Source organism: Copadichromis virginalis, linkage group LG14 (genome assembly GCF_057382275.1).
Source record: "Copadichromis virginalis isolate Kocher_CV1m ecotype Utaka linkage group LG14, C_Virginalis_male_GT1.1, whole genome shotgun sequence".
In the NCBI taxonomy this organism is placed as follows: Eukaryota; Metazoa; Chordata; class Actinopteri; order Cichliformes; family Cichlidae; genus Copadichromis; species Copadichromis virginalis.
The window spans coordinates 13,247,383-13,265,931 of record NC_140631.1 but is presented as its reverse complement, the minus strand read 5'-3'; the positions used below and the strand labels follow the sequence as shown (position 1 = coordinate 13,265,931).

General features: G+C 39.4%; 1 protein-coding gene across 2 annotated transcripts; it reads right to left on the bottom strand.

Annotated features, from left to right (window-relative positions):
* Positions 1-188: 188 nt before the first annotated feature.
* Positions 189-17,154, bottom strand: LOC146693572 (von Willebrand factor A domain-containing protein 5A-like). 2 transcript variants are annotated; one of them, XM_085478606.1, is made up of 21 exons: positions 16,909-17,154; positions 16,269-16,316; positions 15,941-16,143; positions 15,629-15,851; positions 14,267-14,433; positions 14,077-14,191; positions 13,772-13,947; positions 13,591-13,679; positions 13,301-13,445; positions 12,902-12,981; positions 12,625-12,739; positions 12,365-12,523; positions 12,165-12,268; positions 11,828-12,036; positions 11,715-11,747; positions 8,674-8,700; positions 7,752-7,790; positions 3,906-3,944; positions 1,881-2,029; positions 1,587-1,710; positions 189-1,499 (listed from the first exon to the last, which is right to left on the bottom strand). In XM_085478606.1, the coding sequence occupies exons 2-21, from the start codon at positions 16,306-16,308 to the stop codon at positions 1,420-1,422; spliced, it is 2,316 nt and encodes a 771-aa protein (XP_085334732.1). In that variant the 5' UTR covers positions 16,309-16,316; positions 16,909-17,154; the 3' UTR covers positions 189-1,419. The 2 variants fall into 2 exon arrangements, with proteins under 2 accessions (XP_085334732.1, XP_085334733.1); XM_085478607.1 differs by lacking the exon at positions 3,906-3,944 and having other exon boundaries at positions 16,909-17,153.
* Between the last annotated feature and the right edge of the window lie 1,395 nt (positions 17,155-18,549).

The window sequence follows — 18,549 nt, the reverse complement described above, 5'->3', positions numbered from 1 at the left end:
AATGTTTTACATGCAGACTCAGGGCTGCTAGTCTCCTCTCGGCATTTAAACATTGGTAATTTAGAAACTCACAGTTCAACAGCACAACACTGTGTTTCCTTTTTACATCAAACATTTCTTTCAGCCATCTGTTTTTATCAGTGGATACATGACTAACTTTTATTCAATAGCCACAAATTACACAAATCCAAGATTAAATATTTTATTTATCAAAGACATGTGATTACACATTCATCAAGGAGCTAAGCACAGTGTAAGAAAAACTTTATAAAATAATAATAAATGTTTTATAAAAATCATATTCTCTGATGATCACATTACACGTGTCACATCTGTTTTTTGTTTTTTTCACTTTGGACTGAACATGGTAACGCCTGGACCTAAAATATCAGGGCTGATTTTTTTGTCCCAGTCCAGGCCTGCAGCCCTCCGTTAAGAAACCATGTTCTGATCTCATTTCCACATTGATACAACCGTGATGAGTTTATTTTAATGCGCTTTCATTGAATCCGTTTGATCTTTATTTAAGGGTCATTGGTTGGATACTTATCGGTAAAAAACAGAAACTCACTCGATCAAATTGTTAAGTGGTTGAGCAGGCTGATCCACAGCTGAGCCGAGCATCCCTGTACACCAGACCGTTACAGCAGTTTGCTGGTTTGATTTGTCTTGATGGCTCACACCTGTTGCATAGTGAGTTTCAGTTTCTACCTTCTGGGCAAAGGTTCCTGGTTTCAAAATGTAAAACATGGAGGTTTGAAAATAGCTTTGTTGTAGCAGCCATTACTCAGATGAACAAGTTATAGTTTGTTTGTGGTTGTATTAAGAGTATGTGATGGATGGCTCATGACTGCAGAACAAATCTAGCTATGCATTCCCTCTGCTGGCCTTGATTTCACTCACTGTGAGACATGGCTGATGATGAGGTCTCATTTGTTAGTGGAAATTATGTCCAGCTGTTTACTTACATGACATGAATTAAAAAGTGAAAGATATGCATTGGAATAAGGAAGAATTTTGCTTCACTATGACTTTGAATTTAAGCTGCATATTTTCCTCAACCATGATTAAAAAATGTGTTGAAAGACAGAACTGGCCAGGTGTGTTGGTCTTTTTAAATATTTTAAAATTAAATTATTTATTTTTTTCATGGTGACTCATTAGAAGGAATGATGGGTCCAAACTCATGTGTGTTTTTATTTGTTTAATATTTGATGCTTTCAAGCAAACAGCAACATTAAAGTTAGAATAGAAAAGCAATAATCTCTGGTACTCTTACAAAGCTGACTTTGGACACATGCAGCATAAAATAAGGCACATTAGATAATAAAGTTGGACGATGCAAAGATTAATGTGGATGAAGTATGAAGTAAATCTGCTTCTGTGTATGAATCGTAAAGAAGTTAGTTTATAAAAACCTCAGAGGCCAAGGGCAGTTTTTTGCACACTGCAACCCAACAATATATTTCCAGCTTCCACACACTCTGTCACAGACGGTGCTGGAAAAAAAAAAGGAAACACAAAATAAAATATTCAATTAGCATCTTAATAACTGACCGACTGTAGCAACTCAGTATAACCATCACCTTTTTGCGCACTGAGCCATGATACAGCCTTTGCAGCCAGAAGCTCCCACTCGTCCTTTGCATCCATCTTGAAACCATGAAGCCAGATCAGAGCCAGAATGGTGGCCCACACTTCACTGCTGGCCTAGTGTATAGAATCAGAAGTCATGTAGTTAAATATTAAATTAAGTGAGGCAGCATGCAGATGTTCGTTAACATGAGTGTGTAATTTTGAAAATTCACTTTTGAAACCATTTTAATGAATACGTTACAAACACCCACTATTACTGTGTTATTATTTATTTAATAGCCCACCTTTTCAGGCTTTGACTTTTCCACCTCCTCGTTGGTCTTTCTCAGTGCAGCAGCCAGAGCTGGATCAAGCAGCCAGCAGCCAGACGCCTTCTGGAGGGAGACTAACTGTAGCAAAGGGTCTCTGAGTGGCTTCTTAGCAGGTGGAAATTCTTCATCCGGCAGTTGTGAAGAGGAAAATTTAGAGGAAAAGTTACATAATAAAATGCCCTTCCTGGGTGGAATTGAAAGCAATATTTAAAATAATGTGCTGAGTTAAGTAAGAAAATAGTTCTAATGATTTGGTTCCACATGTTGCAATATATGTGTCATATTTAGAGTTGTTATTATTTCTAATTGGGCAATTAAAAGAACAATATTTAACAAAAGACGTCAGCTTTGACAACCAGATATATTTCATAACTTTTTGGATATTTGATGATTTCTTTTCTCGTGGAACCAGTTCCCAGTTTGGATTTGGGAGACACACACCCTCCCTACATTTAGGATTAGGCTTAAACCTTTCCTTTTTGATAAAGCATATAGTTAGCGCTGGATCAGGTGATCCTGAATCCTCCCTTAGTTATGCTATGTCTAGGCTGCTGGGAGATTCCCATTATGCATTGAGTATTTCTTCTTCAGTCACCCTTTTCACTCCCTATGTGTTTATACACCTCTCTGCATTGAATTATTCTTCCTCTCTGGCTCTCTTCCACAGCGTGTCTTTGTCCTGTCTTCCTACCCTCACTCCAGACTGTCGCAGCAGATGGTGACACCTTCATGAGCCTGGGTCTGCTGGAAGTTTCTTCCTGTTAATATGGAGTTTTTCTTTCCCACTGTCACCAAAGCGCTTCCTTATATGGGGTAATATGATTATTGGGAGTTTTCTCTGGATTTTTTTGTATTATTGTACCTTACATTATAAAACACCTTGCGGCAACTGTTGTTATGATTTGGCCTTATATAAATAAAATCAAATTGAACTGAATTTAGTTATGGCATCTGACAGTGGACTCCTCTTTGTTCTGCTAGACTTAAGTGTAGCGTTCAATACTATTGATCATAACAGTACACATATTAAAGGAAGTGCACTACAGTAGTTTGAATCATATGTATCCACATGTATCTAACAGATTCTAATTTGTGATTGTAAATGATGAGTCTTCTTGACATGCACAACTTAATTACTGAATTCTACCAGGTTCTGTCCTGGGACCAATACTTTTTGCGTAATACTTGCTTCCTTTAGGCAGAATTATTAGAAAACAATTAATACATTTTTATCACTTTGCAGATGACCCTCAGCTTTATTAACCATGAAATCAGAAGACACAAATCAACTAGTTTAACTACAGAAATGTCTTACAGATATTAAGGTCTAGGTAACTTTTAATAAGTCCTAAAAAACCTAGAAACATGGTGTCTAACCAGACACTTATTTTGATGGTATTAACTTGGCTTCCAGTAAAGTGTGGGAAATTTTACCAGGATATGTCCTTCAATGCACATATTAATCAAATATGTAGGACTGCCTTATTGCAATGTGTCTAACAAACAAAAACATTATGTGTAAGAGTGATACTAAAAAATTAGTTCATGTATTTATTACTTCTAGGCTACACTATTGTAATTCATTATTATAGATCACTTTTAAAAATGTCTGAAAAATCCTCAGTTGATCCAGAACGTTGTAGTGAGAGTACAAACAGGAACTATGAAAGACAGAGCATATTTCTCTCATATTAGCTTCTATTCATTGTCTTCAGAATTTAATTTAAAATCCTTTCCTTCATATAGAGTGAGGAGAACTTTCAGTGAAAACATTCCTTTATGATAAAGCTCATAAGTTTGGGCTGAAGCAGATGACTTTGAACAATCGCTTAGCAATGCTGCAATAGGCTACCGGGGGGCTACCTATGATGTTTCTGTTTATTAATAGGAAAAATGAACCGCGCTGGCTGTCTCTTTTATAGTTTGCCACACACTAAAAACAACAATTAAGAGTACAAAAGCACCAATTATACATAAAAAAGAAGTCAAAACAGATACCTTCATCCATGCTGCAAAACTCCATGAGACATCTGTCTTCTGTTTTTTCAAAGGAAACACAACAGTAAGCACACCAGATATTCTTAGTTCTATAATTCTAATCCAAATGCAAACAAAATTAAAACATGTATCTTTCATTGCACACTAAATTCAGTAGCAAGGTTAACTGATGTGAAATCTCATTGCACTTGTCTGACTGGAATTGAATTATCTTAATTGCTCATGTGTAGCATGCCAGACTAAATCTGTCTGTGTCCTCGTTCAGAAGTGCAACTCAATTAACTTGCAGTAATCCCAATACTGACTAACTACTAGAAGACAAAACCAACCCTAGGCAGTACTGAAATGTTTGAAATCATCCTATATACTTTACAACAAAATAGTTATTGGCAGATAAAACTGCTAATAGCCAGTTAAAAATAATAAATTAATGCTTGGCTTATATTTTTTTTTATTGATATAAGATACAGAAGCTATTTAAGCTTTATTTTTGGAGATCTCCAACCTGTAATTAAACTATTTGAGAGAAAATCAATCTTTACACATCTTTACACAGCCTGTAACTGGGGTTTTCCTGGTGTGATAGACCCCAGCCTCTATGGATCTTGTGCTCAGAACACACTGTTTGCTGCTACAGCTACACATGTTTCTTTTCCAAATATTTATTTATAAGTGACTTATGTATGTATGTATGTATATATATGTATATATTGTACTATTCTTAGTTAGTGTATTGTCTGTCTTGTCTTAATGTTGGTTTAAAATGGAGCACTGTAACAAAAAATAATTTCCCCCAGGGATCAATAAAGTATTCTGATTCTGATTCTGATTCTGTGGTGCCATGATTAGTGCCTCTGTGCTGTCTTTCAGTCCAGCTTTGTCCAGCCCCTCGTAGAAGTGGCTGATCTTGATGTCAGCCACTTCCTCTATCTGCCAGTTGTTCATACTGTGCAGCAGGGACGTGCAGAGGGGGGGGGGGGGGGGGGGGGGGGCTAGAGGGGCTTGAGCACCCGCCCCTTTCCTGATAAGTGCCCAAAGTGCCCTTTTGTTGAGGCAACTTTTAAATTTTTTTTATTTATTTTTTTATGTGTGTGTGCGTGCGGAGTCTTGTCTGTGCCCCTCAACAATAATATTTAACTATTAATCACAGTTTTGCTAAATAAAAGGATCTGGCTTGCATCAGTCACATGATCACTATTAACCAATGATCGCCCTCGACGGCAGAACGCGCTGGTTACGAGCCGGGAACGAGCTCACAAAGAGCACGCGCATTTTTTGCGGTCCGGAGCTGTAGGAGAAACACAAGTTAACTCAGAGACACAGACTGATGCGACAAAACCAGTAAGTAGGTGTACAGCGTACACTGTAGTGTGTAGCACACAGGAGTATTAGCTTATTACGTACACGTTGGTAAGTTGTCTTGTTGCAACTGACGAACTGAAACAAACGAGCGTGCTGTGTGTGCAACAGCGCGACAAACATTACCTGTCCTTTTATTAACTGCACATGTAGTGCTGGTCATAGCTGCTGGCTACCTGTGTAAGGCTGTCATGGGTCTGTAGCTCTGTCACCGTTTTAGGGAACATATTTAGTTTTAAAGTATTTAGAACATATTTAGTTTTAAAGTAAGTTTCTGGGCATTTCCTGCCTTTCTGGAGGGATTATATTTCACTAAAAAACAATCTAATATGCATGTCCACATAATAATTATTATAATTATAATATATTAAAAAACACACGCTGTATTTTAAAGAACATACATTAAGAAGCAGATTATATTAGATTTATATTTTAAATAAGACAAAAGTTGGATTTTACAGCAGTAAAATGATTGTATCTCTACAGTTTAAAGATGTAATAAGCTTTGCCCCTGCACAGAGTGGATAGTGAAACAAATGGAATCATCATAAATACATTATTTCATATTTATTACTTCCCCCTCCTCATTGCTTTATTATTGTAGCTCTAGTAATAAATAATAATGTAAGGATTCTGAACCGTGATGCCCATAGTATATACAGTATTCTGAAGAAGGTCTAACATGTCACTGTGTGCGCGTGCATGTGTGTGTTTTATTTAGCTGGATTTAAAAAAATATTACTCATGATATAACATTGTGCAGACATGCCTGGTAAGGACATGAGGAGGAAACAGCAGGAGCTGTGTGAGGCTACTAATGGCAGTGCTATAACATTTTTCTGTCATCATTTTATTATAGATTAAGTGCAAGAGTTGTTAGGTGTGGATAATTAGATTATAGTTTATTGCAATAGCAAGTTGTGCCTTGTTCTCAGATAGACAGCAAGTGGAGAGTGATATATGAAATGATGGGAAGGAAGGAAGAATAGAAGCAAAGAGTGATTCACAGGCAGAGCCGAGTTTATGTCACAGTTTTTCGTTGCCTTATGGTTCCAAGCGCTGTCACCAATCTTTGCATTTTGTTATTATCTCATGACACTTGTTTAATCAGCTCCCATCTCTCCTATGGACTTTTTAATGTCTACAGTCTCAGATCAACACAGCCCTGACCTTCCCATATTAGATTCTTGATGAATGTGTGTTGTTGTTATTCAGCCTGGTTCAATGTGCCCCTTTTTAACTTTGAGCACCCGCCCCTTTAAACCTCTCTGCACGTCCCTGCTGTGCAGGGGACTGTCCTTCCATGATAGTTCCTCCTCTTGCTCCTCTTTCTTTGGTTTCTGCTGCCTGAGGTATTCACTGAGCACATGGTTGGTTTTGGCCATCTTCTTGGTGTACTCGTGGATGTTCGTCTTATCCTGGACTGTGGTACTGACACTCAACAGTCCCCTGCCTCCTTCCTTCCGCTTAGCATACAGCCTCAGGGTGCTGAACTTGGGGTCAGAACCATCCATGCAGGGTCAGGAGTTTCCTGGTCTTGATGTCAGTGGCTTCTATATCCTTCTTTGGCCAACTTATTATCCCAGCAAGGTACCCGATGACCGTCAAGGCCTAGGTGTTGATAGCCTGGATCTTGTTCTTACCATTTAGTTGACTCTTCAGGACTTGACTGACCCTCTGCAGGTACTTGGTGGTTTCAGCTTTCCTAGCAGCCTCTCCACGGCTCCCATTTGCCTGTGGGATCCCCAGGTACTTGTACCTGTCCTCTATGTCTGCAATGTTGACTTCTTGTAGTTCGATCCCCTCAGTTCTGACTACCTTCCCTCTCTTTGTTGTCATCTGATTACACTTCTCCAGTCCAAATGAAATTCCTCTGTCATTGCTGTATATTTTGGTGGTGTGGATCAGTGAATTGATATCTCGTTCACTCTAGGCATACAGCTTGATGTGATCCATGCACAGGAGGTGGCTGACAACTGCTCCATTCTGTAGTCGGTATCTGTAACCAGTCTTGTCAGTGATCTCACTGAGGGGGTTCAGGCCTAAGCAGACCAGCAGTGGGGACAGATCATCCATCTCCTTGGTAGATCCCGCACCTGATGGTGACTTGTGCTATTGGCTTGAAGTTAGCCTCTAGTGTTGTTCGCCACATCCACATAGAGTTCTGATGAAGGCTCTTGGGGTCCTGTTGATCTTGTACAGTTTTAGGCATTCCAGGATCCGAGTGTGGGGCTTGGTCAGCCAAGTCTTGCAGTCTCTATCAGTAGCTGGTGTTTTGTGCCTCTGGTATTGATGCCAATTCCTTTTTGTGCCCCGCTTATGTATTGAGCCATGTGCCTACTCATCTTTGCCGCTATGATGCCTGAACAGAAGCTTCCATGTGGTAGGAATGCAGGTTATGTCCAGTAGTTGGATGGGCCCAGTCCCTTCTACAAACAGCTACATATTTACATAGATGTACAGATGTGTCATTTAGGTTTTACTTACCTGCTTCAATTTCCTCAAACATCGCCGCGGAGTCACACACTATAACGTAAAATAGAGTCAGTACATTTCTTAAGAATTTGTTAAGGAACACTAACTTACTGATTTGTTGATATACAAATACAAAACAATAGTATAAAAGTATGTAAATGTACATCACTGTCACCTTTCTAATCAGAATCTTGATTTCTTGTAACAAATATTTTAAAGTCAATGTCATTTATTGCTTTTGGATCGTCTGAACCTGACTCAGACATTCTGCTCTTAAATTTATCATCGTACTCTTTTTATTCACATTCATCTGTCTGACAAAAACAGATTAATATTTCATCTTAACATGTAATGTCTCCACATCATACTACGTTTCTGGCTTCTGAGAGTCTTACAGCAGGTTAGAATATTACTACAATATTTAAACTGTATTTAAATCTACATGTTGATAAACACCACCTATATTTAATCATTCAAGTTCAGACAGATTGGCTCATTTAAAGGGTCTTTTTCATTATTTTTACTCTTTTGTGCAGTAGAGAAGAAAATGGCTCTTAATGGAAGGAACTACATGATCACATATTTAATATATTACATTTCTAATTATTTAATAATTCAAAAAAGTTAGTTTCACAGGAAGGAATTGCAGCTTGATTATGACGCTAATATGGAAATGTTGGGAAAATTAGACATTTCATTTGCTGTTTAGATCAGTACGTTTATGGCTTCTGAGGTCATTATCATGACCTGCAACTTATCATAAATGGTAGTATAAATACAGCCAATTACAACAACTGGGAAAATAAATACTGCAGCAACTGTGCAGTGAATGTTTGACATTTAACATTTCAAATACAAATATGTTGGTTTCTTTGTTTTTATTTTAGAAATGCACATGTGTGTAGATGTGTGTTGTCACTCAGCTTCTACTTACTAATCGTGGATGGAGCAGCCCTCATGACTATGAAAAAAAAAAAGTCAGGTTGAGGGTGAACATATAAGAGAGAAATAAAACCTGGCATTACCACACCGTTGATCTTTAAAATGTATAAATCAACCTTAAACAGGTTGAGGTTATCAGGTGAAGACTTCACTTTGTAACACAGCACATTACAAAGGCTGTCACAGCAAATACTGCAGCTATTTGCATACAGTATTCAAATGAATTCATCCTCTATACGGTTGCCATTTGCCTGTGGGATTTCCAGGTATTTGCAATGTTGCATTCTCATAGTTTGATCCAATCAGTCTTCTTTACTATCTGACTACACCTCTCAAATCCAAATGACATTTCAATGTCATTACTGTATACCCTGGTGATTGGTGAATCAATGTCACGTTCACTCTTGGCATACAGCTTGATGTCATCCATGTACAGGAGGTGGTGTGACGATTGCTCTGTTCCATAGTCGGTATCCAGCCAGTCTTGTCAATGATCTCACTGAGGGTGTTCAGGCGTATGCAGAAAAGCAGTAGGAACAGTGCATCTCTTTGGTAGATCCCACACTTGTTGGTGACTTGTGCTTTGGGCTTGAAGTTGGCCTCTACTGTTGTACACCACATCCCTATTGAGTTTCTGATGAAGGCTCTTAGGGTCCTGTTGAGCTTGTATAGATCTAGGCATTACAGGATCCAGCTGTGGGGCATCGCGTCATAGGCCTTCTTATAATCAATCCAGGCAGTGCACATGTTGATAAGCCTAGTGTTGCAGTCTCGGGTGACTGCTCTGTCAACCAGTAGCTGGTGTTTCGCTCCTCTGGTATTCCTGTCTATTCCTTTTTGTGCCCCACTCATGTATTGATCCATGTTCCTATTCATCTTTGCCACTATGATGCCTGACAGGAGCTTCCATGTGGTACTGAGGCAGGTTAACGGCCAGTAGTTGGATGGGACTGGTTTCTCCTGGGGGTCCTTGGGAATCAGGCCTTTGTTTAGCCATTACAAGTGTCATTGACTAGTAGCTGGTTCATTTGTGCAGCCAGACGCACATGGAGTGCAGTCAGCTTCTTCAGCCAGCCAATTTTACACACACGTGTGTGTGTGTGTATGTGTGTGTGTAGAAGTACTTGTACTGTGTTTGCAATGGTAAAAAACCTTGAACTCCCCGAGCGAAACAGGGGAACGATAGTGTGCGGTAGGGCTGCCACAATTAGTCGACTAGTCACGATTACGTTGACTATCAAAATCGTTGACGAGTAATTTAATAGTCAGCGCGTCGTTTGAAGCTTTGTAAGATCACAAAAGACGCAGGAATGAGTAGTAGGATTTAAGAGTGTAATAACGGACTGAAACAAAAGATGGCAGCACTGCATGTACAAGGATGCCAGCTGCCGTTAAACCCCGAAGAAGAAGAAGCTGTGTCCCAGAATTCATAGCGCAGCCCAGCTCAGTTTCCAACAATGGCGGCAGCTAGTTAGTTTTATTATTACTCTTATTATTCTTTCTGGGTCACAAAATAAACGTTTAACATATATCTGCTCAGTTTATCAAGACACCACATATTTTCAAAAGCGCTCCGACGTTTTCGGAGACGTCTGTTACCCACCAGCTCGATAGCTAGCGGGGGGGCAAGGCTCACTAGCGCCGTGAGAACACCGGACTCCCTGCAAATTGTTTTCAAACCCACCGCCGTCTTTCACTACTCAGGTTAAACATACATAAGTCACTTAGATAACTTTAAAATGTTATTGTTTGGCTTTTTTTTTGTATTTTATTTGTTCCTGAGTAAATCGGTTTGGCTGAGGTTCAAGTTATAGTTTTACACAGCTGAATAAACGTCAAGCAGACAACTGATTATCAGAAGTGTGAGATACTCGAGAATATACTCCGGTGTCCTGTTATATTTTAGATAGCAAGGAGTTTATTAAACTTCACCGAAACAATCTGCAAATTTCATTAAAATTTAACAAACTATCATCTTGTCTTTATTTTTAGTTAGCACAGACCTTAAGCACTCAAAGCTGTAAGCTAATGATAGTTATATAAGAGCAGATGCTGTTGGTGCAATAAGCTGTAGTTTTACGTCCAATGGATGATGATCTGATTAGTCGACTAATCGCAAAAATAATCGGTGACTAGTCGACTATCAAAATAATTGTTTGTGGCAGCCCTAGTGTGCAGCCACTAATAAGATAAGATAAGATTTAAAACAAAGATTTAAGCACCAAATAGGGTAAATTGAAAATGCCATTTGAAGTCTCCAAATATAGAGCTTCTCTTTTTTATGTAATATACATATAAATTCCCCACTAGTTTTGAGGGCAGTCTAGCCTTCAAGCTCAGGTGCTTTACATAGTATCTTTGCTGTTCCCAGGACTGTGCTCTTCTGGACAGAGAGCTCAAATAATGTTCCTGGGATCTGCTGGAGCCACTCACCTATCTTGGGGGTCACTGCACTGAGTGCTCCGATTACCATGGTTATTATACTAAGTCCTATAAATCTAACATAATAATATAATAGCTCTGTCTTTGGTCAGCAATTTCCAAGGCATCAGGTATGGACAGCTTGCTATACTACTTAGGCATCCCTGTCTTCATCACATCTTTCTGCAGCTCTGATAGTTGGATTAGTTCCCTCCATAATGCCTTGATCTTGGCCTCTAGACTTCTGGTACATGTACTGCTCCTGGTGGCTATTCATCTTGTAGACAACCATCTCACCGATAACTGCTGCCGTGGTGTAGATCATTTAGTTGATTTCAGTGATGGTCACAATAGGCATTGTCTGCACTGCTGCATTCGTATCTTCTAATAGACCCTCAGAGTGTACTTCATGTAATCTTGATAATCAGTCACTGAGGTCACGTTTCTCAGCTTCACCATGAACCTATCTTTCAGAACCACCAACAGGGGCGAGAGGGGGATTTTACACACACACACACACGTATGCGTCTAACACTTCATGAGTACTGTGTGTGTGTGTGTGTGTAGAAGTACTTGTACTGTGTTTGCAATGGTAAAAAACCTTGTACTCACCAAACGAAGTACAGGAACGATAGACATCAGGCACTGATAAGATAGGATAAGATAAGATAAGAATGCCCCAAGAACAATATGAAGTAGATAGGATTGCTAATTATTCATGTTACTTGGAATATCTCGGTGCAGAAGAGGTCCTTGAATCTCCTTGTTGTTGTCTGTATTGACAACAATGAAAGCAGTGAAAGAACTGCTCACTCCTGATTGGACACTCAGCTGCACCACCTTCTTCTTTACTTCTTCTTTTTCCTCATTGTTTTCTGCTTCCATCTCTAGCAAGCAAATAAGAGTCCGAGCAGCTAACCTGTGGACTATTAAGCTACAGACAAGAGAAAATATTGGTATGGTGACATGGTCACAATTACCATGTAATTATCATGTTACATGCAAAGTGAACTATTGTAAAGTTATTATCTAATAAATCCAGTAGATTAACAGCTCATTTACCCAGAGTCTGCTGCAGGTCTGAGACTGAAGTGCAGCTGGTTCTCAGAGGGATGACCTAACAGGCTGTACTTCAGCGTCACACAGCCCTCTGCTGCCTCTGAGCTCTGACACAGAATTACAGTGTCAAATCAATTTTATCTTTTCAAAACATGACAAGCATAAACACAGAGATCTACACTGTGAGAAGATGCTGCTCCTACCTGTCCAGTGAGCTGGGCATAAATTAGTGACCTTTGACCCTGGAAAAGTGATGTGATTGGTGGAGAGAGTACAGTGATAGTGGATCCCTTTGGTAAATCCCATGTAACAGAAACATCTTCCACTGCTGGTTGCAGAGAAAAATGCAGTGACTGCATCACCTGATGAGTACAAAAACTGAAATCATATCTTCTGTCCAATTTTTTTTTTTTTTAAAACACAAATCATTTTTTGCTGTAACTCTTATGAGTCATTGTTTTACTTTTGGTTGCATCCTGTCAGTCCCTGTGATGAACTGAGCGTGACCTCCTCCTTCCTTGGCCATCCCATTGATGAGAGCAGAGCTGGCCCCTTCCCCAATCCCAAAAGAGAAACACCTGCAACACAACAGTTTTCTCTGAGTACACAGAGGACATGTTGGACATTCTGGGAATTGTGTAGATGTAGTTGTTTTTTTCTGGTTTGCGAGAATACAGCAGTTGTTTTAAAAACAGACACACTTGGCATATAGCACATATAATCACATTTTTTTGTTTTACCTGTGGGAACCTGAATTTTTCTTCACCAGATCGATCACTTCTTTGGTGTTCCCCACCTCTCCATCAGTAAAGACAAACAGCTAGAGAGGACAGTTTACACACAGTTTTTCAACTGCACAAGCTGAAACACAACTCTCTGATATGTAATCAAGTATGCGGTCAGTAAACTGTTTTAACAAGTAAAAACAAAGAGAAGAAGCTTTAAGCAAGAGTGAGAGGAACAGTAGGAACCACTCAACAGATCAACTCATGTATAATTAGCAGATTATATGAGATATGTTACGACTGATACAGGGCTTGATTCATGGTTAACTTACATGTTGGAGTAATGAATGAGAAAAAAGAAAGACTAAAGAATGACATTATTAAAGTGTGTGTGTGTGTGTGTGTGTGTGTTACCTGTCTAGGCTGAGTGGGGATGCAGGGCTGGCTGTAAATATGTTTGAGCGACTCCAGGATTTCTGTTCCTCCAAGATCAGCCTTCATCTGCTCAACTTTCTTCAGAGCCTCCTCCATGGTCTTCTCACCATACTCTACACTCTTACTGCCATGAGAAACACACAAATGAGATCAAACATAACCTGGAGTTTTGCAGAATCATCCAAAGGCAACATGTTGACTAACAGCAGGGAAGATATCTTATCACACATTTACAGTGATATCACTGAGATCATATGAATACAACTGACGGGAAGATGTGTTCATAACTGGACCCAAAACTGTAAATGTTGAAATAGCAGCCCATTGGTAAGCTCTTCAACAGGAGCAGCAGAGTGTCCTTCAGGGAAGAGCGAGAAGATGATGAGGCCACTGTGTGAGAGGAACAATTTAAGGAAATATTTTGTAACACTAACACCACATCATAAATACCTTGGCACTGCTGATCCGAGTTTCCTTCTGCTCAGTGTTATTCGTAGCACAGTCCATACTTCCAGATCGATCCACTAAGAACACAAACTCTCCACATGAAGCCGTTGAAGACATCACAGACTGGGGGAACTCAGGGTACAGACTCACCATCACCACTGGATCACCCATCAGAGAGCCTGAAACACATGAAAAGGACAGAAAAATGTCAAGTTTACATTTTATAATAGCTCCAACACAATTAACTATTAGGTTGAAGAAGAACAATTTTTATTTGCAAACTAATGACTTCTCTCATTTGCTCTCACCCGGCTCAGCAGAGGCCTGTCCTGCCTCCACCACAGCAGTGGGCTGGTGGGCGTCTTTGTAATAAATCAGCAGTTCAACATCTCTGTCAAACTTGTGTCCTGCAGCCAGCTTGACCTGAACACCACAAACACATTCATATTTATTCATCAGTAACAAGTAACACAGCAGACACATCAGCACTCTACCTACCGTGGCCTGGGTTTGATCAGTGTTGAGGTACTGCAGAGGGTCCAGGGAGCAGTTGGACTCTACTTTAGAGACTAGACGAGGAGAGGACACTCGGGCAGAAAAAGACAGACTGTAGGGCACCAGAGAGGCTGGAACAGAAGTCACCTGGAATAATGGATCTTCACTATCTGCACACAACATCAGGTTATAAATGATGTAATTAATGAGGTATAATACAATCAAATAATTTAGGCTGTAAAGACTCTCTGGTTCACATGGTAGTACAGATAAAATGAGGAAAATAAGCATTTTGCTCAGGAAAAACAAAACTACTTTACAGCTGTTTTAATTCAAAACAATGAAAAAGTGACAGAAAAGGAATAACTTGACTTTTATGACCTATGGATGGAATAATGAACCATATCGGTAACAAAACACAAACATCATTTTTTGCCTATTCCTTCTTCAGAAAAAACCAAAAATCTGTTAGGGTGATATAAAATTTAATGTCAGCGAGAATTAAATAGTGTTAAGTATATAAACCTCTTTATGATCTAACTTTTGGAAAAAATAAGGGAAACTCCATATAAACACACTCATTTAAAACCATTTACTGATATAAAATCATGACGAGAGGGAGAGTCTGTGTTTGCACACTGCATCAACCTACTTCCAAAAAAAATTATAATCTGACAAATGCAGTCCTGTCAAAACTAAACACACCAGTTCCAACAAGGTTTTATGAGGTGTTTGTGCTGATTGGTTTGGTTTTCTCTGACTGTGATGGTCAATCAGTCAAATATCTCCAGTTTTGGGTTTGTTTGTCATCTTTCAAGAAGTCTTGTGATTGGTTTAGGTGCAACTTTGAAAACAAAAGCCATGCTGCCATTTTCTTTTTGAGAAAAGAAGTTTTCTCCTGCAACCCCTAAAAAATAAGCCACACTTGTTCAGTCTTATTCTAATACCTCGAAATCTAACATTTGATATGCTAGCTGAGGCCTGTAGAATCTGAGATACAGCTTTTGGGCTTTTTGTAATTTCTCTGAGGATGCACTAAAGCTTTTCACTGGACTGGAACATTTCTTTTTCACAGCTTTTTATATTTGGTAATCACAATGTGATGAGAAGTGAATCCTTTTTCTTGCAGAATATCAACTTGAAACTTGACCTAATTATCTTCCAGATTTTTCTCACAGTATGTGTTTTCCTGTATGTGGCAACAGTTTCATATCTGGCTCTGTGTTCACACCTTACAGTGACTGGCAAAGTTGGAAGATGGTTTTTTTTGTGTTCTGTCAGTGGTGTGAAGGTTGGAAGGTGGTTCAAGACTTTGACTGATATAGTTTAAGCATTTCTGGTCCAAGTATTCTGAAGTTGTCCTACCCTGAGGTTGGTATCGAGGGTTGAGCACACCAGGCAGACAGAACCTCAGACCATCATCAGCCTGCACAGCCAGCTCAGTGACGTACTCCAACCTGATGGAGGCGCTCTCTCCTGGAGGAAGGCTGCCCACACGCAGAGAGAATATATCTGGACTCTCATCACTCTCCTCCAATAGGAAGGCCTGCTGACCGGAGCTCAGAGCATCATCATACTCCTCACGAGCCTGAAGCACAGGTGACACATGCCAGTGACATTCACTGTGTTTATTTTGAAGCTCACTTATAATCAGGTTATATTTACTGTCCAGCTCACCTTCTGTTTCTCCTTCACCTCAGCTACAATCTGTGTCTGTCCAATCTGAGCGCTGAAATGACAGACAGCAGCATCTCCAGGCAGAGGGAAGACAAAAACAGCCTCTAATGGTTTGTCCTCCTTGTTCTCGTAGTTCAGAGTGGAGACCACTGTAGCCACATGGTCCCTCACCTCCAGCTCCACCTCAATGCTCTTCAGAGGAACTGATAGAAAAATAATATTAGAATAAATACAAACCATACATCAGGGTATTATTATGTGCCATTACAACAACAACAACAAAATCTACATTTGAAGTTGTTTTAATTAACTTCTTTTCCATCAGTACCTGGTTCCTTCTGAAGAGTTAGCAGACCACAGCAATCCATTATCTTACCTGTAAAACAAGAACACTTAATACTGAAACTTTTACACTTTACAAATACGGAACATTCAAAACATATAGCCGCAGTCTGAAATAACGGGTATGTCGACCGTGGGAATAAACGTTCTCCGTTAACTACTTTCTTTTTTAGGCTCTGTGCCTTAAAAAAAAACCTTCATCAAATAAAGGAATCACTGTAAACATGGCGCTTCTGGTCTATTTTTAACCGAAAGTCGTAACACAAATTGCTCCTGATCGATTTATGTTTTGAGTACAAGTTACTTTGGTGACGTAAGCAGCTAAAAGGAGAGTCACTGTCGGGAACAGCTCGCTGACGCATTAATCAGAGTTTTTTGTAGAGGCCTCGGGTTTTGTTGCAGTCTTGTTTATTATTATAACCAGCCAAGCGTCCCTCTGACCGTGACTTTCACTTTCACATTAAACATGCCGTCTGTTGTATAATCCTGTGGACTTTCTCCACTGCATGACTGTAGACACACATAAACAGTTAGTGCGGAATGTCTGTGTGACAGCGCCCACATGACAGCGATAAGCTTTCAGGTTTTCCTGTCAGTCCAGCTGCTGTAATAACGGACAGACTTACCTCAAAGAATGTACTGATGTTTCCGGTACAGTTTTACTGCAGCCCCCTCCTCTAAATACGTGAAGAATGGTGTTAAAACACGTAATGTTTTCGCTAACAACACTGACCTAACTGAAACAAGACTGCCACCGGGTATGCTCGATTTTCTTGTACGAGAGCACCCAGTGGCGTAGTGATGTGTCGGTCGCGAACGAAACGGCTATAAGAGCCGATTCTTTGAAGTGAACGACGCGAGCCGACTCCTTATTGGGAGTCGTGGATTTTTCCCCCTTCTCTCACCCTCTGGCACTTTTTTCTGCTTCACTCAGCACGTGAGCCTTGTGCTTTGTGCTGGGAAGAGGGGGGAGGGGCGGTAATAGCACAGGAACAGAGTCAGAGGGAAAGCGAGAGAAAGAGAGCCAGGGGCAACAAGGTCACATTAGAAAGGTATAGTGAGCATCCACAACTATTTTCAGTTGCGGATGATAAAGGATTCAGAAAGTTTATTCATGCAGGCCTACAAGACAGAGAATGTGCATCTTCTTTTTATTTTCATATTTGAATTTATATTTAATTGCGCTGTGGTTTGCAGTGTTTTGTGTTGTTTCGTTTTAAATTTGTTCAAAAGGAAACAGCTGAAAATTTAAATAGTTAAAAGTTGAAATGTAAATAGTAGTTGTTTGTATTATATGATATAATTATAATTATTGTATAATATAATATATATGTGAGTGCTTGTGTATAAATACACAAACAATACACATATGCTTTCAATTGTGTAATTTAAGCGATCTAGGTAGCTCTTGTTTTGGAAGTTCAGTTAATGCTAGAAATGTGCTTTGGAGTTTGTACGTACTTTGTCTCTAGGGGCCACCGTATATATTTATATATATATATACATATATAAATAAAACCACGTGTTTTCTTTTACATTAGTAATTCCTTTTGTGCATCATTTTATATTGTTGTTAAAAATAAATAAATTAAAGCAACAAAACAACCTGAAGAGCCGGTTGGGAGCTGAAAGAGTTCAGGGCTCAGTTTAGGCTCAGTTTAGAAAAAAGGCAGAGGGAGTGTACACCCAGGGTACCAAACAGGCCGCTCCTGAGAGCACAGGTGTGAGGAGCTTTATGTTACAGTTTCTGTCAATCTGTAACCATCATCACAGTTTTCATTCAAGTCACACCCCTTTAATCCGATCAGTCTTTTTTTTTCACGATGGGTATATTATTAGTATCTTATCATTAAAACCTAGAAAAAAAATGAGGTTTGAATATTCTTCTTATTATTATTATCTGTTTATTTATTTAATTTTAGATAATGTAAGTGTTGTGATTGAGAGAAACATGTTACCAGAGGCAGGAATTAACAAAGTACAACTACTTCTTTACTTTGGAGGATGTGTCCTCTTGACAGTGTACTTGACATATTTGACTGCTGGTATCATCTATGAAGCAATTTGTTTATCAGCTAGGAGCTAGTTAGCACAGCTGCATTTTAAATTTTGTTTAGTGAGTCAAAGGAGAAAGAACAGATGCTCAGAAGAGGAAGATTGTCAATGTTTTGCTGAACAAAAGAGTGAGTGGTTTTTTTTTGTAAAGGAGCGAAACTTTGTTACCACTTGTATGTTGAAATCTTCACTCCTAGTGTGTGTGTGTCTGT